At 51.4% G+C, this 23007-nt stretch overlaps 1 protein-coding gene across 1 annotated transcript in view; it reads left to right on the forward strand.

Moving 5' to 3' along the window:
• PFKP (phosphofructokinase, platelet) overlaps positions 1 to 23007 on the forward strand; it is a 53059-nt gene that overhangs the window by 15454 nt on the left and 14598 nt on the right. The window contains exons 3-13 of the mRNA XM_027559477.1: positions 5065 to 5142; positions 13260 to 13449; positions 14786 to 14951; positions 15902 to 15946; positions 16103 to 16211; positions 17735 to 17830; positions 19077 to 19169; positions 19742 to 19867; positions 21822 to 21886; positions 22342 to 22411; positions 22621 to 22767. Coding sequence (XP_027415278.1) covers positions 5065 to 5142; positions 13260 to 13449; positions 14786 to 14951; positions 15902 to 15946; positions 16103 to 16211; positions 17735 to 17830; positions 19077 to 19169; positions 19742 to 19867; positions 21822 to 21886; positions 22342 to 22411; positions 22621 to 22767 — 1185 coding nt within the window. The remainder of the gene's footprint in view (positions 1 to 5064; positions 5143 to 13259; positions 13450 to 14785; positions 14952 to 15901; positions 15947 to 16102; positions 16212 to 17734; positions 17831 to 19076; positions 19170 to 19741; positions 19868 to 21821; positions 21887 to 22341; positions 22412 to 22620; positions 22768 to 23007) is intronic.

Consider the following 23007-nt stretch of genomic DNA (forward strand, 5'->3'; position numbering starts at 1 on the left):
GTTGGCATCGCTCCCGCGGCCTCGGACCACCGAGGGCTAGCTCTCATTTTAGTGCTCAAGTTGCAAAAATGATCATGTCTCCCGCTGCTTCCGCCCCACCCACTGATATCACTAATTAAGCATGGAAGTCACTGAGATAAGAGGGCTGGCTTCATCCTGCCATGACTTTTGGTTTACCAGGAACTGTGTATTACGAGCTTTGGCTTAGAAATCTAATATTGAGCCAGAGGGCTCAATAAATCACGTTGGTTTATTATCGGGTTTCAAAAGCACAAAGTGCAGGGCTGTGCCGTGACTGTCGCGTTCCAAGCTGCTGAGAATTTTGGAGTTGATCACATCTCACCGAGGACAAAGCCAAGGGCGTTTTCCCTGAAGCCATGAAGTCAGCAAGCAGGAGTGATGGCTGGTCCTCTGGACTGGAGTGTCCGTGCCTTTAGGACCTGGTGGGGCCTCTCAGGCCCCGGGCCTGGGTGTGGGGCGTGTGTGGTCTCAGGTTCGGCACTGACTCTCCTGTGGATGAATAGAACCGTCGTTCCTGTACCTCTAAAGCCGTCCGCGTGGAGAGCTGTCCCTGCCCACCTCTTTGGCACCCACAGCTGGTCCAGCACCATGGACTTGATGGCTCTTGAGCAGTTCAGAGCCGACCTGTGTGCTGGCTTTCAAATGCTATACACGAAAAGCTTTATTAACGACGAACTGACTTGGGAAAGCTTCATTCTGTGGGAAACAAACGTGGGTGTTTGCTCGGGACCCCTGGAGAAGCCTCTGAATGTAGGTGGTTACAGTATCTAGGAAATACTTTGAAGCCCGGTAAGCTTTTTAGCAGTTGTTTCCTCTGGTCCTTGAAAGGCTTGCCATTCAAACTGTGTTGCTCCCCAAAGAATCTAGGATTTAGGAAAAGCACTGCCAAGTTGAGAAGACATGAGGACCCACGCAACACTTTTCTTTTAGAAAAGAAGCAGCCTAGCCTGAACGGAACAGAGCATCTTACCTGGCTTCAGTGCAGAATTGGTCTCAAATCTTATGTATAAAAGAAATCAGCTAATTCAGTGGACTACATCACTTCATGGGAAATAGATGGGGAAACAGTGGAAACAGTGTCAGACTTTATTTTTTTGGGCTCCAAAATCACTGCAGATGGTGACTGCAGCCATGAAATTAAAAGACACTTACTCCTTGGGAGGAAAGTTATGACCAACCTAGATAGCATATTGAAAAGCAGAGATATTAGTTTGCCAACAAAGGGTCCGTCTAGTTAAGGCTATGGTTTTTCCTGTGGTCATGTATGGATGTGAGAGTTGGACTGTGAAGAAAGCTGAGCGCTGAAGAATTGATGCTTTTGAACTGTGGTGTTAACAAGACTCTTGAGAGTCCCTTGGACTGCAAGGACATCCAACCAGTCCATTCTGAAGGCGATCAGCCCTGGGATTTCTTTGGAAGGAATGATGCTAAAGCTGAAACTCCAGTACTTTGGCCACTTCATGCGAAGAGTTGACTCATTGGAAAAGACTCTGATGCTGGGAGGGATTGGGGGCAGGAGGAGAAGGGGAGGACAGAGGATGGTGGGAAGGCATCACCGACTCTATGGACATGAGTTTGGGTGAACTCTGGGAGTTGGTGATGGACAGGGAGACCTGGCGTGCTGTGATTTATGGGGTCGCAAAGAGTCGGACATGACTGAGCAACTGAACTGAGTGACTGACAAATAGAAGGGACTATTAGACATCTTCTCTTTAAGAGTAGTCAGAAAAATGAAGGCCAAGTTGCCACCAGGTAGAGTTAAAATACCAGTAACTTTCCTTCACCTTCATCTTTGTCTTCAATTTGTATACTTATTGCAAATAGCTTTTCTTTTTTTTTTTAAGTTTTATTAAGGTGCAATCAATACACAAAAGACTCTAGATAGTAAATATCTAAAATTTGAGTCTGGGCTTATGCAAACACAAGTGATACCATCCCCACACCAAAGAAATTATACCTTCAAGAAAATAAGATAAATTAAAAATACACTTTTAGGGACTTCCTTAGCAGTCCAGTGGTTAGGACTCTGCCCTTCCACTGCAGGGGGCACAGGTTCAAGCCCTGGTCAGAGAACCAAAATCTGGCAAGCATACAGGCATGACCAAAAAATAACTTTTTTAAAAGCCAACTTTGTCGTAGCCCAAGACTGGAATTTCGCTCCGGGTCTTTAAACAGCACTCGTGAGATTTCTTTTAAGAGAAAACCACCCAGGTGACCAGCTCTTACACTATTAGAACAGATTTAACAGATGCTTAAAAATACTCCTATGTGTAGGACCATCTCCTGCAGACTGTGCCTGTTTTGTTCAAACTGATCTGACAGTGAGTTAAGGTGGCTTCAGAGCCTCGGACGTGATTGGTGTGGGACTGGATCAGACAGCTGAGGGTCTCCTGGGTCATCTTATGACCAGCACCAACGAGATGGTGTTACTTTTGGTCCAAAACTAAGCGAGCTTCAAAGGTTTTACAGTTTGTTTTTCTTGTGTGAGTCATAGAACTGGCTCGGAAAGGCAGATTCCAAAAGAGAATTGTAGAAAATATTTTGGGCTCTGGCTACGTTGGAATAAGTATTCAACGTTGTAAGGAGACTTGAAGAAGCTCATCAGAACTGATAAATTAGAGTAACATCTGTGTAAAACTAGTCCTCCTGTCTCAGTAACATCTTCCATGTTAGCAAAAGACAATTTAAAACCGCAGTAGGTAGTTCTTCTTCAGATGTTCCACGGGCCTAACAAGTTTGCAGTTAACAGGGTGAGTCACTTCCTACGGCCCAGCCCATGGGCGCAGTGAGAGGGTTGGAGAGCAACACTTGCAAGCTCATCCCCTATTCCTTAGTCACTTTCTTTCTTGTGTGTATCTAGGCTGCACAAAATAACCAGACTCTTTCTGGAGAACATTTTACGTCTCAGAATGAGTGTTATGGTCTGTAGAATGGTTTTCCATGTTCTTACTCTAGGAGCAGAAGGATTTGCAGATTTTTTAAAAAATTAAATCTGTATTTAAATTCTCAGAAATCATCAACTCCCAACAGGGTAGTTTTCAGCAGCACATTACCAAAGTGTTGGAGCTTCAGCTTTAGCATCAGTCCTTCCAATGAATATTCAGGACTGATTTCCTTTAGGATTGACTGGTTAGATCTCCTTGCAGTCCAGGGGACTCTCAAGAGTCTTCTCCAGCACCACAGTTAGAAAGCATCAGTTCTTCAGTGCTCAGCCTTCTTTGTGGTCCAGCTCTCACATCCATACATGACTACTAGAAAAACCAAACCATAGCCTTTTACCGACCTTTCCCATCTATCACCTATCAATTACCTCCTACCTAGCTCGCCCATCACCTGCCGCCTGTGATCTATCCACCATCTGCTAGCTGCCTGTCTGTCCTCTGTTTTTCATATTCTGTGGAAACAAGCTCCCTGGAGTCCCTTGGAAGGGAAGAGGGCCTGGTTTTTCATCCGCTCTTGGAGCAGCAGGGTGCCCTGCAGGACAGCACCTGCCTCAGGTAGCTGACATACCAGGACACAACTGAAATAGCACCTCTGATAAGCACTCCCTCTCCTTGAGAAGGCCTGGATCACATCACACTCAGGCTTATCACCCTCGCCTTCCAGGGTGACAGCCGCCCTGGGCTCAGGGCTTTCAATGGAGCAGGCTAAAAATGTACACCCTCTGTGGTTTCCAGAAAGAAAGAAGGGAGATGGGGACAAAAAGATAAAAGTGATCCTTGGAGTTGGCCCGAGATGTGTCTGGAGGAAATGCCACTTCTTCAGTGTGAAGGCAGGGCTGTGGGTACCCCTGAGCCAGCCTGTCCTGAGGCCGAGGGAGCATCGTCATGTGTGTAACCCTAGACTAGACACATACGTGCAGGTGTATGTGTATTTATGTACAATATTGATGTATAATGTGCTATATATAATGTGTGTAATTATACTGTCTATGATGAAATGAAAGTGTTAGTCGCTCAGTCGTGTCCGACTCTTTGCGACCCCATGGACTGTGGCCCACAGGCTCCTCTGTCCATGGAATTCTCCAAGCACAGATACTGGAGTGGGTTGCCATTCTTTCTCCAGGGGATAGAAATCCACAACAATAATTATTATAAACTTTTCTAAACAGCCAATACCTTTTCCTTTTCAGGGGTAAAATGCCCTGGAAAGTGAGTCACGTAGACAGAGGTGCACGTGAACATTTCTGTCGTTGTTGATCTTATATATTCTGTGGGGAAAATGGGCTGCATTTAGAGTTGAAAAGTCACTGTCTCTGGTCTTCCGGCCAAACGTTCATGGCTGTCCAGACCTGCTTGCGACCTCCCTCGGGGTCATGAGCTGGCACCAGCCCCAAGGTGAGGCGGATGGGGGTGGGTGGCATCAGCTGTGCCTTCAGACCCTGTTCCCGTGCCTGGAGAGTTGCGGGTTATCCGGCGGCTGGAGGCCCTCCCGGGTTACCGAGTGGATGTGTTCCTGTACTCCGTGTGGTCAACACCACTGTTCTCAGCAAGTGTGTGTGGAATCATCAATGGTGTTGGGGTCATTCCGTCCCTTTTCAATGTCTCGGGAGCCAGTGGACAGCAGGCAGAATGCCCTGTCTCTGTAGCAGCCTGGATTAGTCTGGGCAGCATCCTCGTTACTGGAGATGACATTTGAGGGGCCCTCTCACAGTTCTGCACCTGGGAAGAGCATTAGCAGCCTGGATTAGTCTGGGCAGCATCCTCGTTACTGGAGATGACATTTGAGGGGCTCTCTCACAGTTCTGCACCTGGGAAGAGCATTTGAGGGGCCGTCTCACAGTTCTGCACCTGGGAAGAGCATTTGAGGGGCCGTCTCACAGTTCTGCACCTGGGAAGGGCATTTGAGGGGCCGTCTCACAGTTCTGCACCTGGGAAGGGCATTAGCATCACCCCTGTAACTCAGGTCACGCTGTCTCCTGAGCTCCGGGCCCCTAGAGACTCGGCTCCATTGTCGCTGGCGTTTCTGTTTTACATCACTCATGGATCGGTTAATGTGTCAACTCAGTTGAACCTGGCCTTAACGCCGTCCTTTCCTCCTCAGGGCTACCAGGGCATGGTGGACGGTGGCAGCAACATTGTGGAAGCCGACTGGGAGAGCGTCTCCAGCATCCTGCAAGTGGTACGTGCTGCGCTCGTCCCGCTCGGTTCTCTGAGTTCCCTCTGGTCTGAAACCTCTCCTGCTTGTGTTCCAGGAGCACTTAAAACAGGTGAATGTGCTGCCTGGCATCATGGAAAGAATATGTTCTTAATTTTCCATTTAATTTTTTTTTGACAAAAGCTTTGCACACTGAGGAATTATTCTTGCAAGAACAAGTTGTGTTTGATGGCGAGTGGTACTTGTGGGGGATCTTTTTTTTTTTTTTAAGAGCAGATCAGTGTTGAGACAGTTTTGGTTTGTTGGTGCTGCGTGTTTAGTGGTGCATCTCTTTGCCTGTTGGGTTTGGGGTGCCATTTGGCATCAGTGACCGTGGCCTGGGAAGGCCCCTGACCAGCAGCCTCTGAGGGCTGTGGCTTTAGTGGGGACACAGCATCTCCCCTGACTCAGGGCTGACTTCTTTGGCATGTGCAACGATGAGGTAATTCCGACTGCAGGCGAAACAGCTCTTACACGGAATTGTAAAGAAGCCTGCCCGAATATGTCACGCCCAATAAATTCCAGGAACAATGCAGCTCAGTGAAGGCTCCAAGTCTTTTAAGAAATAAAGAGATTATGTGGAAAGAATGGGCTTCATGGCAAGTGTTTTACTTGCGGTTTGATCTTTTGAAATGTTTGTGTTAATATTAATCTGTGTCTTGAGTTTTTTAGAATTTTTATTGGCACACAGTTGTTCTACAGTGTTGTGCTTCTGCTGTGCAAAGTGAATCAGTTATAGTATGTATACACGGACCCCTTCTCTTTGGGGTTTCCTTCCCATTCAGGTCACCAAGAGCACTGAGTAGAGTTCTCTGTGTTATACAGTAGGTTCTCAATAGTTACTTTAAACATGGTATCAGTATCGTATATGTGTCAATCCCAGTCTCCCAGTTCATCTCCCCCTCCCTCACCGTAATCATAAGTTTGTTCACCACACCTTGTCCTATTTCTGCCTTGCAAATAAGTTCATCTGTATCATTTTTCTAGATTCCTTGTATAAGCAATACTGTATTTGTTTTTCTCTTTCTTACCTCACTCTGTAATACAATCTCTAGGTCCATCCACTTGTCTGCAGATCACATTATTTCATTGCAGCTTATGGCTGACTATATTCCATTGTATATATGTACCACATCTTTATCCATTCTTCTGTAGATGGACATTTAGGTTGCTGCAATGAAAATCTGGCGTGTGTCTCTTTGTGAATTAATGTCTTTTCCCCAAATACGCCTAGGTGTGGGATTGCCCTATCCCACAGGAACTCTGTTTTTCATTTCTTCAGGAACGTCCACAATGCTCTCCACAGTGGCTGCACCCGCTTACACCCCACCGAGAGTGTAGACAGACCCCCATCCCCCAGGCCCTCTGCAGCACTTATTCTCTGTAGATCTCTTTGGTGCCCGCAGTCCTGAAAGGTGTGAATGGCACCTCATTGTAGTTTCCATTTGCGGATGTAGAGTATCTTACCATGCTCTTTTTATTTGGTGAGTATCATTGGCTTCCTTCTCCTTCTCCAGGAGAAGGAAATGGCAACCCACTCCAGTGTTCTTGCCTGGAGAATCCCAGGGACAGGGGAGCCTGGTGGGCTGCCATCTATGGCGTTGCACAGAGTCGGACATGACTGAAGCGACGTATCAGCAGCAGCAGCAGCATTGGCTTATTGGAAGTCAGCCCTGTTGTGATCTTTTCTGATGATTTTCTCCAGGAGATATATTGAACACAGGTCTCATTTCCAGCCTCGATGATTCTTGAACATGGAGACCCCAGCAGTGCCTATTTTCAAGGTGTTGTTACAAACAGCGGTCACAAGGCGGCAGCATTTCTCCACGCCCAACGCTGGTTTCTCAGGAAGCTGACCTTAGGGAAACTCCTGTTCCTGGTCGTCCCTTAAGAGTGAATATGTCAGAGGAAACACCCAAGGCTGTGTCTCCTGACTTCTCTCCCTTACCCTTTGTCCCCTGAACACCTCCCCATTCCTGCAACAGCAGTCTGGGGAGGGTGCTGTCATCCGCGGGTTGGGGGGGCCCTCAGGAAGGAGGCTGGAGGTGGGAATCCCACCAGCAGAGCCATGGAGCCCAGGGGACTGTCCAGAGCACCTGCAGCCCTGAGGCCGCCCCTTCCTGTGGGGGCAGGAGGCCTGGACTCTGCAGGAGGGACCGCCCCCACATCTGAGACTGCAGCTCGTGCAGAATGTCCACTGGGGAGGGCTTGTGGGCCAGCATGTTGTCATGTCGTCCCGCTCCCTCAGCCCAGGACGGTCCAGCCTGGGGACCTAAGTGCTCGGGCTCCAGGGGTGTGACCCCAGCCCGGGTCACCAAGGCCTGAGGGGGCAGAGCCTGCGTTTCTCTTTTTTTTCCTTTTTTCATGTTAATGTTTGTTCTGAATAGCGGTATATAGGTGATCTATAATGTTGTATGGCTTGTTTTTTAAGGTGTACAGTAACTTGATTCACTTGTACATAGTTATGTACGTGTTATTCTGGGTCTCTTCCCATGTCTGTTATTACAGACTGTTGAGTAGGGTTACTTGTACTGATCAGTCGGTTTTTGCTGACTAACATAAACACACTAGTATTTATAAAATGATCTCAACCTAACTTCTTCCTGGCCAGCACCTTTTCCTTTTAGCAGCCATAGGTTGCTTTTGTAAGTCTGTGAGGCTGCTTCTGTTTTGTGAAGAAGTCACTTGTGTCTGAGTTTTGATGTAACCGGGAGTGTACACGGCGTATGACTTTCCCTGTCTCTGTGACTTCACTTAGTGTGATCAGCTCTACTTCCTTTCTCGTGGCTGGGCGTGGCAATATTTCATCTCTTCCTTGGGGCTGAGTACATTGCATTCTGTATCTGTACCCCATCTCGTGTGTCTGTTCGTCTGTCCGTCGGCACTTAGGTTGCTTCCCTTACTTGGCTGTCGTACATAGTGCTGCCATGATCACTGGGGCCCAGGTGCCTTGGTCTGGATCTCGCCCCAGCCTGGGAAAGCTGGATCACAAAGGACTTCGGTGCTCAGCTTTCTAAAGACCTTCCCTGCGGTCCCCGCAGTACAGGCACTGATTTACCTTCCCACCAGCAGTGTAGAAGGGTTTCCCTAATCCACACCCTCTTTTGCAGATTTTTTGTGATAGCCGTTCTGACAGGTGTAAAGTGATACCTCATTGGACTTTTGACTTGCATTTCTCGAATAATCAGTGATGCTGACCGTCTTGTCCCCACCTTTATGGCCATCTGTGTGCCTTCTTGGCAGAAATGTCCCTTTAGATCTTTGGTCCATTTGTCTTTGCATATTGTTTTTGTTGTTACTGAGTTGCATCAACTGTTTGTATGTGCTGGAGACAAATTCTTTGGGGGTAATATCCTTTTGCAAATATTTTTTTTCCCAGTTTGATGGTTGTCTTTTTTATGGTTTCCTTCCTGTGCAAACTCTTTGAAGGGTAATTAGGTCCTGTATGTTGATTTTTGTTTTATTTTCATGATTCTGAGTTGTGGATCCATAAAGAACTTGCTGCCATAAATTTCAAAGTGTGTGCTGCCTGTATTTTTCTCAAGACTTCTTATCGGATCCTTACATTTAGATCTTTCATCTATTCCAAGTTAATTATCGCATGCAGCGTTAAGGGATCCTCGCATCTCATCCTGTTTGTAACGTTTAAGGACCTGCACACTGTCCGCCCTTTGGCGCTTCCCAGTGTAGGTTCCCAGCTTCCTCGTAGATGGGCTCTGTTTCCTCCACACCTTCTGCAGCAGCTCTTCTTGGCAGGCTTTTTGCCAATGGCCATTCTGACCCGTGTGAGGTGATGCCTTGTTGTAATTTTGATGTGCGTTTCTCAAAAATTTTAAACGATGTTGAAATCTTTTCTTGTGATTTTTTTTTAAACAGTGTGAGTGGCCCTTACCTCTTGTGGTTGGCGTCTTGAAGGTTTGCCCTGTGTGAATTCTATTTCGGTGACTACCCCCAGGACATTTGTGGAGGGCAGGTGGTATTTTTTTAACTAACAGCCCCTTGAGGTAAAAGTAACTCAGTGGTGTCTGACTGTTTGCAAGCCCATGGACCGTAGCCTGCCAGGTTCCTCTGTCCATGGAATTCTAAAGGCAAGAATACTGAGTGGCTTGCCATTTGCTTCTCCAGGGGATCTTCCCGACCCAGGGATCCAACGTGGATCTCCTGCTTTGCAGGCAGATTCTTCACTATCTGAGCCATCAGGGAAGCCTACTATTAACAGACATTTCTAAGTATAAAGACAGGTCAACTTAAAAAGTATCAGCAGATACATGCTTGACTTTATCTTATCATCAATAGTACATTAGAATATGTAATAAATCCATGCACCTTTTCCAAAGGAATACCCGAGGCAGAAGTAGCAATAAAGTTATGACAGTCATTAATCAGGTGAAATAATTTGGATGAAGCATCTCTCTCTCTGAGAGATGGGGACTGGGCAAGCCCCTCAGGCCTCACTAAGAGCCCATCTGCACGGGTTTTGAAGTTGTTGTTACCAGGTGGCAGTATCTTCATTTTTATATTCTGTTAGAGTAGGGTTGATTTCCAATGCAGTGTTGGTTTTAGGTGGTACAGGACCTTCATTTAGTAATCATAGATAGACCTGTGTCTAGTACTCTTGCCTGGAGAATCCCATGGATGGAGGAGCCTGGTGGGCTGCAGTCCATGGGGTCGCTAAGAGTCGGACGCGACTGAGTGACTTAGCTTTCACTTTTCACTTTCATGCATTGGAGAAGGCAGTGGCAACTCAATCCAGTGTTCTTGCCTGGAGAATCCCAGGGATGGTAGAGCCTGGTGGCCTGCCGTCTATGGGGTTGCACGGAGTCGGACACGACTGAAGCGCCTTAGCAGCAGCGGCAGCAGCAGCAGACCTGTGTCTGTTCTCTATGGGGTTCTTTTCCCATGTAGGTTGTATTGTGTTTAGTACAGTTCCCTGTGCTCTGCAGTAGGTCGTCTTTGATCATCTATTTGATACATAGTATGTGTATGTGTGAATCTTAACCTCCTAGTTTATCCCTGCACCTAGGTTTTTATTAATAACCATAAGTCTGTTTTCTAATGCTGTCTTTCTGTGTAAGTTAGTGCTCTTGCGTGGATTTATTCATTTCCCCTGTAAAAGACAGGATGCTTGTCCTGCTCTGGGTTACATCAGCTCACATGGACATATGTACATGTACTCATCCCTCAGTTGATTCTTGCTTCTGCTAATGGCATTTTCCTCATTTATATGACTAAGCGTACTCTATGGTGCAGAGGTTGCACTTAGACTTCATTTTTCCGTTGCTGGACCTGTTGGTGGATTCAGTGTCTTGGCTCTTGTAAAGAGTGCTGCCCTGAAGACAGGGTGCACGTGTCATTTTGCATGGCAATTTCTTGTATCTAAGCCCAGGGCTGGGATTACTGGCTCCTGTAGGTTTTCTTAAGGAACCTACATGCTGTTCTCATAAAGGCTGCACGTGTTTACACCCCACGAAGAGTGGAGGTGGATTCTCCGTTCCCCCAGGCCCTCTGCAGCATTTGTTCTCTGTAGATCTTTTTAGTGATGGCCCTTCTGACAGATGTGAGGTGAATCCTCATTGTGGTTTTCAGTTGCATTTCTGTGTTGATAACTGAGGGGGGTGGAATCTTACCATGCTCTTTTTATTTGTGTGAGCACAGTTTACCTCTTGACATTGGCTTCTTGAAAACCAGCCCTGTTGTGAAATCTTTTCTGATAATTTACCCAGGGCATTTGTTGAGGGCAGGTGTCCTTTCCAGCCCCAAGGCCTCTAGAACATTAAGAGCCCAGCAGGGCCTATTTTCCAGAGAAGGCAATGGCACCCCACTCCACTACTCTTGCCTGGAGAATCCCATGGGCAGAGGAGCCTGGTGGGCTGCAGTCCATGGGGTCACCAAGAGTCGGACACGACTGAGCAACTTCACTTTCACTTTTCACTTTTATGCATTAGAGAAGGAAATGGCAACCCACTCCAGTGTTCTTGCCTTGAGAATACCAGGGACGGGGGAGCCTGGTGGGCTGCCATCTATGGGGTCTCACGGGGTCGGACACGACTGAAGTGACTTAGCAGCAGCCCCAGCAGCAGGGCCTATTTTCAAGGTGTTGTTACAAAAAGGGCCACAAGGCAGCAGCATTTCTCCATGCCCAACTCTGGTTTCTCAGGAAGCTGACCCGGTCAGTTTAGAGTTGAATGTGTCAGAGGAAACAGCCAAGGCTGTGTCTCCTCACTTCTCCCCCTTACCTTTTGTCCCCTGAAAACCTCCCCATTCCTGCAACAGCAGTCTGGAGAGGGTGCTGTCATCTGTGGGTTGCGGGGGGGCCCTCAAGAAGGAGGCTGGAGGTGGGAACCCCACCAGCAGAGCCATGGAGCCCAGGGGACTGTCCAGAGCTCCTGCAACCCTGAGCCCACCCCTTCCTGTGGGGGCAGGAGGCCTGGACTCTGCAGCTCATGCAGAGGGTCCACTGGGGAGGGCTTGTGGGCCAGCATGTTGTCCCGCTCCCTCAGCCCAGGACGGTCCAGCCTGGGGACCCAAGTGTTTGGACTCCAGGGGTGTGACCCCAGCCTGGGTCACCAAGGCCTGAGGGGGACAGAGCCAGCATTTATTTCTTCTTTTACTGTTTGTTTGAATGGGAGTATATAGGTGATTTACCATGTGGTGTGGTTTTTTCAGATGTACAGCCACTTGATTCACTTGTACTTAGTTTTATATATATATATATGTTTTTCTGGTTCTCTTCCTATATCAGTTATTGCTGAGTGTTTTATAGGGTTCCTGCACTATACAGTTGGGTTTTTTTGATTAATACATACACACCATTATTTATCAAATAACATTCACCTGCTAGTTTCTCCCTGCCCACCACCTTTCCTTCTTGATAACCATACGTCTGTGAGGCTGGTTCTGCTTTCTGAAGGAGTTCATTTGTCACCGTTTTAGAGTCCACTTGGTCGTGGTACCTTGGAGTTTTGTCTTTCTGATTCTCACTTCACTTAGTACGATGATCCTGAGATTGCACGTGCTCCTGCAGATGGCATGCTTTCGCTCTTTTTCATGGCTGAGTCATGTTCCGTTGTGTACATGTATCACTTGTTTTTATCTCCTCATCCGTTCATGGAAGTTTGTTTACTTCCCTGTCTTCGCTGTTGTAAAGCTGCTGCTGTGCCTGTCTGGGTGTATGGTTTTCTCCAAGTCTGGTTTTTTCCTCATATGCTCTTAAGAGTGGGACAGCCAGATCACAGGGCAGCTCTGTTTGTTTATATTAATGCCTTCTAAATGCACTTCCATATTGCTGTTACCAGCTACATCCACCAGCATCATTGAAGGGTCCGCTGTTCTTATCCGACAGTGTACTTCTGCGGATTTTTAATAGTGTCCTTTTCCATTTCTCTGAGGTGATACCTCATTGTCGTTTTGATCTTCTCATCTCTGATAATTTCCCATATCGAGCCATTCCTCATGTGCTTTAACATTGGGAACTGTATGTAGCTGATATTTTTTTCTTGACAGTTTGCCCTGTTTTTAATTATTTTTGATCAGTTACCCCTGGATTTTTTGAGGGCAGGTGTTACTTAGAGCCCAGCAGTCCTTCTTTGTGGATATTAAGTGTCCCTAAGCAGTAATTTTTTGGTTGCTCCTGTGGGGAATGGCCAGAACTCAGATTTCTATCTCTCTGGCACTTGTGGTGAGCCCAACTAAGAAGGGGAGCCTTGTTACCTAGGGCTGCTGGACACGGGGTTTCTCTGGCCATGGCTTGTGACTGGCCCTGGCCCACCTTAGGCTCAGAGAGTATGCAGGGTCCCCCCCGCCCCCCACGGGATGGCCGTCATCTTCTTGTGGACTTCTCTCTGCTCCGTGCGTTTAGCTCATGGCTGCATCCTTGTTTCCCTGCCTCACTCTGTCCCCCGTGGGAGTGGTCCTCCATCTTTAGCCATTTAATTCCAGTTCGGAGCTAAAAATGGAAAGACTCCAAACTTCCACGGTTGATCAACTGAAAAGATGAAAGGTGGGAAATCTACACCAAGTCCTGTGTTTATACCCAGCACGCACGTGTTCAGGGGTCTGTACAGTTGGGAGGAGACAGATAAACAGGTTGTTTTCTCTTCCAGGGAGGGACCATCATTGGCAGTGCCCGCTGCCAGGACTTCCGTACTCGGGAAGGCCGCCTGAAGGCCGCATGTAACTTGGTTCAGCTGGGCATCACCAGCCTGTGTGTGATCGGCGGGGACGGCAGTCTCACCGGGGCCCACATCTTCCAGACGGAGTGGAGCGGGCTGCTGGAGGAGCTGGCCCGCGACGGTGCGTCTCTGCCGCCCACCCCTCCCCATCAGCGCTCCCACTGCTGACATCCTGCCCCATGAACTGTCTGCACGTGCTTGTTGCTGGCGGTGCTGCAGACCTCAAAGCTGCCACCGCAGGACTCAGATTTGTGGCTCAGACAATAACAAAAGTGATTATAAGAATAACATTTATTCCAACATCCTACGTGCCAGGCACGGCTCCACTTTGACCCTGGTGGTTTTGTGCCCGCTCAGGATAACCATCTGGAGCTTCTGTGCCGATTCCCGCTTTACAGAGGAGGGTCAGGGGCTCACGGTGAAGCCACCTGGCCACGAGAGTGGCCCCGCTCACACCAGCCCTCAGACACCTGCGGCTGCCCCTGCCAGCTCCCCTGGGGTCCCTCCAGCCACTGGTACGAGACTTGGTCCTTTATCACCTCCAAAGCTGTGTAGGAAAGGATTTTTAAGAATCCTATATATCCTGTGATTTTTATCTTTTAAATGTGTTTTATATAATTCCAATTTAATGTAAAATATGACCAGTGGAAGCAAACTGAAGTAATATTAATAGCAACCTTGTGAAAGGCGTAAGCTTGAACTAGAGCAACGACCCACACGTTCCGTGAAGTCAGGGGAATGGAGGGTGGCTCTCACGCCAGATGACCCACATGTTCCGTGAAGTCTGGGGAACGGAGGGTGGCTCTCATGCCAGACGACTCACACGTTCTGTGAAGTCTGGGGAACGGAGGGTGGCTCTCACGCTAGACGACCCACACGTTCCGTGAAGTCTGTCTGGGGAATGGAGGGTGGCTCTCACGCCAGCACCAGGGGCCTCGTGATGCTTCTGCACCACGTCTGGTGTGAGGCAGGTGGGCACGGTGGTGCCTTGGGTGGGGGGAGCATCGCTGCCCCTGCCTTGACCTTTGTGGTCCATTTAAGTAGCTCTACCAACCCTGGTGGTCTTTCCTGAGAGCGCCAAGTACATCTGTGAAATAATAGGGCCCCACAGGCCTGTCAGGAGTCAGGGTACCAGTTGTACCACATCCTGGAGGACAGGCTTCTGGAGTGGTGACCCGCCACAGTCAGAGCCAGGCCGCTGTCAGACAGAAGTCACATCTTTCCCCGCCGTCTCTGTGCGCTCCTTCCCTCCTCCAGCTTCTGTTCCTGGGTTGGTGCTCCTGTCTGGGCGTCGGGTGACTGCTCCCCTCTGTGTCCTCGCCTCCACCTCCGTCTGGCTCTTACGTCCGTCAGCATGCAGGGTTAGGTCCCGTGGTCGTGACGCTGTGGGTAGGAGATGCATGTAGGAGCACGCGCTCCCCCACGTCATCCCGGGCGTGCGGCTTGTCCCCACACAGGCAAGATCAGCACGGAGCAGGTACAGAAGCACGGGCACCTCAACGTGGTGGGAATGGTGGGCTCCATCGACAATGACTTCTGCGGCACGGACATGACCATCGGCACGGACTCGGCCCTACACCGCATCATCGAGGTGGTGGACGCCATCATGACGACCGCCCAGAGGTGGGGACGCAGGGACCAGCAGGAGGGGGCTGTGTAGACCTCAGAGCCAGCTCTGGAAAGTTCCACAAGCCTTGTCGCTTGATATTAGAAACAATTTTGTATTGGTGCAATCAGTGGTTGTCCTCGTTTACTCTTTATTTTCAATTTTTAAGAGTCACTGCTTTCTGATTGTCAAAGAAAATGTTTATTGCACAGAATTTAGAAAAACGAAAAAAATTAGTCATCATTACGTCAAGTCCTGCACAAAGCTCCCCTGCAGGAGTGGCAGACCGTAGAGCCCCAGGTTTGCACGGCCCTGGTCAGAGCTGAGCAAGGCCCCGCCCTGCGCCCTCCTCACCTGGGGTTCCCGCCGATGGATGAGGAGTGACCCCACGTCCCGGGTTGTAGGCTCAGGGCTGAACCTTTCCCATCACGCCCTCCCTGGCTCCCTCAGGCTTCCAAAGCACCTTCACGAAAGTCAAGTGAGTGAGACAGTGGAACACGTGCCTCCTTCGTGGACGAGCCCTTGCCACCGTCTCAGGGCCACGCCCGGGGAACCGTGGCTGGAGACAAACCTCAGCCCCCATTTGGGTTCCCAGGGTTACTGGTGGCAGTTAGTTTCCTGTTTGTGGAAAGGCCATGGTCCCGGGCACAGACCTGACTCCTTCGCTCTCGTCTCCTGAACTGATGCGGGGACATCCAGCCTATGATTCTGGCTGGAGAAGCTTGACTCTGCCCAGTGGAACCCTCATCCTGGGAAGACCATACACGCATGTCCTGGTGGTGTGAGCGTGCCTGGCACAAGAACACAACCAGAGGCGTTCACTGCTGCAGCCCCTTCGCTCAGAAGAGCCTGAAACACACTCCCCATAGTGTTTGCTTGTGTGCAGAGTGGGTCGTCTGAGGGGGATAGCTGGGGCCCTGCCGTCTGCCCGGCCATGCTAAGTGGACGCTCCTCTGTCTCTCTCCAGCCACCAGCGGACCTTCGTCCTGGAGGTGATGGGGAGACACTGCGGGTATGGACACACGGACGCAGTCGGGGTGGGAGGTCCCCAGGGATCCCCATACCCCTGCTCAAGCATCCCAGGAGGGGCATGTCTCGTCTGTGGGGCTGTCCTGGGCGAGGGCACCCAGCCCCAACGCCTCGTGAAACCCTCGCTCTCTGCCTGCAGGTACCTGGCCCTGGTGAGCGCTCTGGCTTGTGGGGCCGACTGGGTCTTCCTTCCCGAGTCCCCACCTGAGGAAGGCTGGCAGGAAAACATGTGCATCAAGCTCTCAGAGGTAACTCGCTTTCTGCCCCCTGTGGCTGCCGGCCTCTGGTCACGCTGCCTGGCCTGCCGTGTGGTGGCCGTGGGCATGTTCCATGTCAAGGAGCTTTTAGCCTGTGGAGGCTCTCTGCTCAGAGTGGCTTCAGGCTTGTGGCTGTGACCTGGGGGCGTCCCGTCCGTCCACCTCCCACTGCAAGAAGCTGCTGAGCTTTTGAGCCACTTGTGCAAAGCGGGCGCTCAGCCATCCCTGGAGGAGGCCACGTAAGAGCAGGGTCTAAGGAACACAGTGCCGCTGTCCTCTCGGAAAAGAGGCGGGAGGCCTGGGAGTCGACTCCTCCCCGAGCCCCCCAGCTCTCAGCAGGCCAGGCCCTGACAGCTTGTTCCCCAGAGGGCGTCCCCCTCCCAGCGCTCGCCTCGCTGTGGGTTTGGCTCAGGCCTTTCCTTTCTTTTCTCTGTGGACTGTGCTCGTCTCACACTGTGGGTCACTGGTGTCAGGCAGATTTCATCTGTGAGGCCTCGCAGAAAACAAGAGGGGCTTTCAGGACAGAAATCCCACCCCAGTGTGTGGACTTTCTCTTATTTTCATGACCATCTCATCACTGTTCTGTAGGCAAAAAATGGAAACCTATGGCAGAGGCCAGTTATCATATTCAGCAAGCACATGCATGCAGCCAGGACCCACGATCCATGAGGCATGGCCGTCACCTTCAAGGTGATGGTTTCCAAGAGCAGATTCCCAGCAACTAATGTAAGACGCTTTGACTCAAAAACCTGTATAAGAGACTTGGTAAAGCCGTCCCTTGGCTGGGAAGTTGATCCCTAGGTCGGGAAGATCCCCTGGAGAAGGGAAGACTATAATCCTAAGATACATTTTTTGTAATACTCTAAAGTCTGCACTGGCTCTTGAATTATAGCATTGGTTGGGAAGATGCCCTGGAGGAGGGATAAGGTACACACTCCAGGATTCTTGCCTGGAGAATCCCATGGACAGAGGAGCCTGGCAGGCTACAGTCCATGGGGCCGCAGAGTTGGATATGACTGAGCAATTTGGCACGCATGCACATGGAACTGGGAGGAATCACCCCTTTGAGGCTGAAGTCAGCCGCACAGGTCCCGGGGTGACCGTGAGCACGGAAGTAAGCCATGAGTTCACTGTCCCTTGCTTCTGGCCTGGGGACATGGGCGGTTCTCTGCTTCATGAAGGCCAGGCTGGGGCCCGGTTCCCAGGGAGATGGCAGAAAGCTGTCCTCTGGGGGAGCCAGCAGGCCTTGTCTGCAGGAGAGACCCGGGAGCCCAGCCTCAGGGCTCACCACTGTCTGGGGGTCCGGGTCAGAGGCAGTGGAGGCTTTTGATCTCCTGCGTCTGCCGGCCTGTCCCACCTTCTCACCCCGGGCGCCTGGACCTGCTCGTGTCCTTAGGAAGTGCTGCTGATGAAACCGGGTGACCGCGTGTCCCTGGAGACAGCCCAGTCAGTTGGGCAGAGGCCCCCGTTCAGAGTGGTTTAGGCATCTGAGGGTTTCTTCTTCCATCTCCTAGAACCGTGCCCGGAAGAAAAGGTTGAACATCATCATTGTGGCCGAAGGGGCCATCGACACCCAGAACAAGCCCATCACCTCGGAGCAGATCAAGGAGGTGAGTATGCTCCACGCCGTGCCTGCCTGACAGTGGGCTGTTCCAACACTTGGGCGAGGTGAGGTTTGGAGTGGGGTGCTGTTAGGTAAGTATTCCTGTTCTTCTTGATGGTTGAAAATAGTTTCATGACGACCGTGGCTTCACTGGCATGAGGATCTCACAGCTCCTGACTTCTAGGGAGCCCATGCCTCTGGAATACTGTCAGGAATATTCCTGAAGGCCCCAGGCTCTCCTGAGACAGAGGACATGAGATTGGGCAGGGTTAGAAGGTTCCAGGAGCCGGGGGGGTCAGCACAGTCATCCTCTCTCCTGCTGGAGCATCAGCTGAGCCTTGCTCATGGAAGAAGTGCTCTGCTGGCCTTAGTGACCGCCCCTCCACCCTGTGGGGGGGCCGGCCCCATGCTCCGGCTGCAGGGCTGCTTGTCTGGTGCTGGCTTGTCCAGCCTGGGAGGGACTGACTGGGCTCCCGGTCACCCAGGTAACTGGGCAGGTTCTGGACACAGTGCTGGGGAAACGCCCACGGGGTCTGGTGGAAACTGCCCATCAGGGGAGACACGTTCTCAGCGTGGCTTTGCAAGTTGGCATCTCCGCCTTTTCTGCGCCCCCGACCAGCTGTTCACCTGGTGATTAAAATATCAAGAGATCTGTGACAGTTGTCTGCTGGTATTTACAGAAATAATGAGTACGATCAGAGCAAAGATTTTCTTACCCACTTAACTGAAGTTGATATTTGACTGTGGAGGATGAGAGCCGGAGGGGGACCATGGGATTCCCACACCCCAGCCCCGATGTTTTCATAGAGTAAATGAGGGCCACTGGGGACACGGGACCTGGCCTGGCCACCCGGCTGGTTCTCGTGGCCCTGGCCATAGGGGATGCCTGGAGTTACTGTGTTGTGCTTTTCAAATACAGCCTTACAAATTTAAGGTGATTCATGGGAAAATTTATATTTTTATAAAGTATCCATGCTTTTAAATACAAGCTATAGAAATAGTATCTTTAAAAACCTGTTTTAGTTATGTTCACTGGCAAAGTAGGAGAGACAATGGTTTTACCTGCAGTTAAAGCATTTTTTTTTTTTTTAAAAGTGATTTTGGCAAGCTGTTGAACATTCTTTCAGGAAATAAAATTAAGAAGCTAGGACATTCTTGCATGTAGATACGCATACGGGTAGAGCCCTTCCCCGATTCCTAGCCCCCTGTGCTGGACAAGATGACATGCCCGGCCGTGTCCTGTTTCCCCTCAGCTTGTGGTCACGCAGCTGGGCTACGACACGCGAGTGACCATCCTTGGACACGTGCAGAGAGGTGGGACGCCATCAGCCTTTGACAGGATTCTGGTGAGTGAGGCTGGAGCTGGCCAGGCATGTCCCAAGGCAAGGAAAGCTTCTGGGATCGCAAAGGGACCAGGTTGCTCCAAAGACTGGGTGACATGGTGGAGCCATCAGTGAAGGGCGTCTCTGCCTACAGTGCTGGGTGGCTTTTCCCTGAAGTCCCTGGGAGACCTGCTCACCAAGGGGGTTCCTTGGCCCCCAGCCACCCACTGGGAGACCCCACCAAACATGGGGGACAACACCCAGAAGGTGGACAGGCAGTGTTCGTGTGCAGGTTTCTAGAAATGGACCCAGGGACCACAGAGACCCAGAGTGCAGTCTCTGTTTCCTGCTTTGCACGCCTCTGAACCCCCAGCCCCAGTGGCTGGTTCTTACTGGATTCGAGCTCTTTGTTGGCGGGGGGTTAGAAGTAAGCAGGAAGGACTGAGTGACTAACAGAGACTCGGGGCAGGAGAAGCTGGGGGGAAGCTGAGGATGCAGCTGGTCTTGCCTGAACCAGGCAGGCCTCTGCCTAGGACAGCAAGCTGGGCTTCAGGCAGGCGGAGGGCCGGCTCTGAGCGTCGTGATGTTGTTTCCAGGCCAGCCGCATGGGGGTGGAGGCCGTGGTGGCCCTCCTGCAGGCCACTCCCGAGACCCCGGCTTGCGTGGTGTCACTGAGTGGGAACCAGGCAGTGCGGCTGCCGCTGATGGAGTGTGTACAGATGGTGAGTGCGGGCACGGGCTGGGTTCACTGCACGAGTGAATGACCTTCCCCAGGAGCCCCCATTCCCGGGGAGTGGACGGCAGAATGGGGGTGTTGGCTCCCGTCTCGGTCCTGTGACACGAGCAAGCCGCCTCCATGGCGAGTCTAGCCTATCCTATGGGGGGCATCCTCTGAGCGCCTGTGTGCTTCCTACCAGGCCAGAGATAGCCCTGCAGGGACCAGGATCTTCACAGGGCAGGAGGGACAGTCTAGCCTCTCCAGGGTCAGCCTCTCCCACCCTCCTGTCCCTGAGACCCTCGCATCTGTGATGTGACATAGGTGGGGGGCCTGTCTCAGGTGACACCCTGACGTGCAGCACCTCCTCAGGCCCATTTCCTGGTGGACTGTCCACTAGGTGAGGCGGCCGTGGAGTTGCATTAGAAATTGTTACCATTTATTTTTCAAAGTCTCTTCATGACTATCGATTTATTTCATCTTCTCAGTGGCTCTGAGGTGTGTGGATTTTATGTGTACAGAGCGGTGATTAAGTCAAGGGACTTGTTGAAAGAAACCTTAGAAACGTACTTTCCAAAAGCCTGTGGCAGTAAATGAATCCTGTGTGTGTGCACGTGTGTGCATCTGTGTCTGAGTGTGTACATGTATCATTCATGTGCGTCTGTGTGTGCATGTGTGTGTGTGCAGGCGTCATGCATGTTTGAGTGTGCACATGTCACGTGTGCTTATGAGTGTGCACGTCATCCATGTGTGTGCACATGAGGATGTGCACGTTTGTGTCTGCGTGCATATGTCATGCCTGTGTATGAACGTGCGTGTGTCATGCATGTGTATGAGTGTGCACCTGTCGTGTGTATGAGTGTGCACGTGTGTGCACGTGTGAGTGCATGTGTCATGTATATGTGTGCATGCCTGTGTACATGTGTCCTGCATATTTCTGTGTACACGTGCTATGCCTTTATGTATGAGTGTGCATGTGTCATGTCTGTGCACATGTGCATGTGGGAATGTATGTGCATGTGTCGGTGTACACGTCATGCATATGTATGAGTGTGCACATCATGCGTGTGTATGAGTGCACATGTGTGTGTGCACGTCATCTGTGTGCATGTCTGTGTACACATCATGCCTGTGTGTGTATGAGTGTGCATGTCGTGTGCGTGTATGAGCGTGTGCACGTGTTATGCATGTGTGTGCGCGTGTCGTGTGTGGAGTGTGAGGCTGTGGCTCAGAAGAACAGAACATGGAACGACGTGCAGTGGTTTACTGTGAGCACATTTCTTCTGTCCAGGCTCTCTCTGTTTGGAGACAGAGGCGGCTGGTACCACTGGCTTGTCCTCCAACGACCGGGCGTCATGGTGTCTCAGCCTGACGGTCGCAAGGCCACAGCCGGCCCCTCCCTGACCAGCTGCTGCTTGCTGGGTCTCTTCCCAAGGGCCAGGCATGTGGTCATTACTACAGACGACAGCAGAAGTAGGGGGCATTTTTCTTACCGCACAGCTGAGGAAACTGACGTTCAGAGAGAGGGGTGACTCGCCTGGGATCCTGGGGCTGAAAGGGGGAGTTGGTGCTGGACCCCAAGTGCTCTGGCTCCAGGACCGCCTGCCCCCAGCCCCGCCCCTCTGCCCCTGTCCCCGGGGAGTCAGGTGGTTTCTGTTTGCTCTTTCCTCACCAGAGTCAAAGGGGATCCTTCGGAGCCTGGCCTGGGAGACTCACCTCCTGGCCTTGCTCTCGGGGGCAGGATCCCTGAGATCTCAGGACCCACTTACCCTGCGGTGCCTCTAGTCCTTTTCTACGAAGCAGTCTGTGTGGCGGTCGGGTGGTGTGGGCTCGCTTACCCCAGCTGCCGGCTGCAATGTCCAATTTGAACCAACCCGGGATGGAAGGGCCCAGCTGGTTCTGTGTCCCCGGCCCAGATCCGGGGACACACTAAGTCCTGACACGTTCTTTCTTCCTTACAGACCCAGGAGGTACAAAAAGCGATGGATGAGAGGAGATTTAAGGATGCCGTGCGACTCCGAGGAAGGTGACTGTTCTGAAAACTGTTTCCCTGAAGCCTCTGTTTGTCAGCGTGTGCCCAGGTTGCGCTGCTTCTGTCTCAACATAAGAAGCCAGAAGTGAGACAGGAGGCACTGCTTCTGCTGGTGGATGGTCTGGGTGGCTAATTAGAGGGAAATGTGTTTGTTTTTTTGTTGAGGTGGAGGGGTGTTCAGAAGCTGAGATGACAGAGAGCCTGACATGTGGGTTGCTAGCATTCCAGGAAAGAAACTAGCTGCATTCTGGACGCAGCCCCCTCAGCCCCCTCACACAGCCTCCATCCCAGACTCTGGGACCACCTGGGGCTCCTTTCCAGATCGAAAGCCCGCACCGCAGCCGCCCGCGCCCCGCGCAGGCATCGTCTGAGGCCCCTTCTCCCCGGGAGAGCCCATCTGCTCTGTCCTACTCTCTAGCCTGTGGTCCGACTCCAGCCTTTTCTTCCAGGAGCTTCGAGAACAACCTCAATACCTACAAGCGGCTGGCCATCAAGCTGCCGGACTCCGAAATCCCAAAGGTAGGAGACCCTGCCCCCTGTCCTCTCCCCTGCTTCCGGCCCGGCTTGGTCCTTGCTTCGTGGAGGCCACCCTGCGCCCCTCCAGTGCGTCCCTCCCACCCCCGCCCAGCCGGACCTCGCGGCCCGAGTCCCCGCGCCAGCCTCTCACTTGCGCATGGGCTTGGGGGGTTGCATCTAGCCAGTGACCTGCCCCGCCCCCTGACTTGCAGAGCAACTGCAACGTGGGCGTCGTGAACGTGGGTGCGCCCGCGGCCGGCATGAACGCGGCCGTGCGTGCTGCCGTGCGCGTGGGCATCTCTGAGGGACACAAGATGTTTGCCGTGTACGACGGCTTCGAGGGCTTCGCCAAAGGCCAGGTGAGTCCTGGGGGCGCCCGCGGGGAAGAGCTTCGGTGAAAGGCAGGTTCTGGATTTCTGAGGTGGTGGGTACTGCGTCTCTGGGATCCCGGAACTGGGACATTAGGTGGGAAGGGGAGCAGATGCACGCGAAATAGTGGGGAGGTGCGCTTGGGATGCTGGTGCCCCTGACTATGGGACCTTGGGGTCCAGCTCAGGCCCTGGCTCCTCCTGCCTCTCAGGGAAAGCTGTTTCTTCATG

Source organism: Bos indicus x Bos taurus, chromosome 13 (genome assembly GCF_003369695.1).
Source record: "Bos indicus x Bos taurus breed Angus x Brahman F1 hybrid chromosome 13, Bos_hybrid_MaternalHap_v2.0, whole genome shotgun sequence".
Taxonomy (NCBI): domain Eukaryota; kingdom Metazoa; phylum Chordata; class Mammalia; order Artiodactyla; family Bovidae; genus Bos; species Bos indicus x Bos taurus.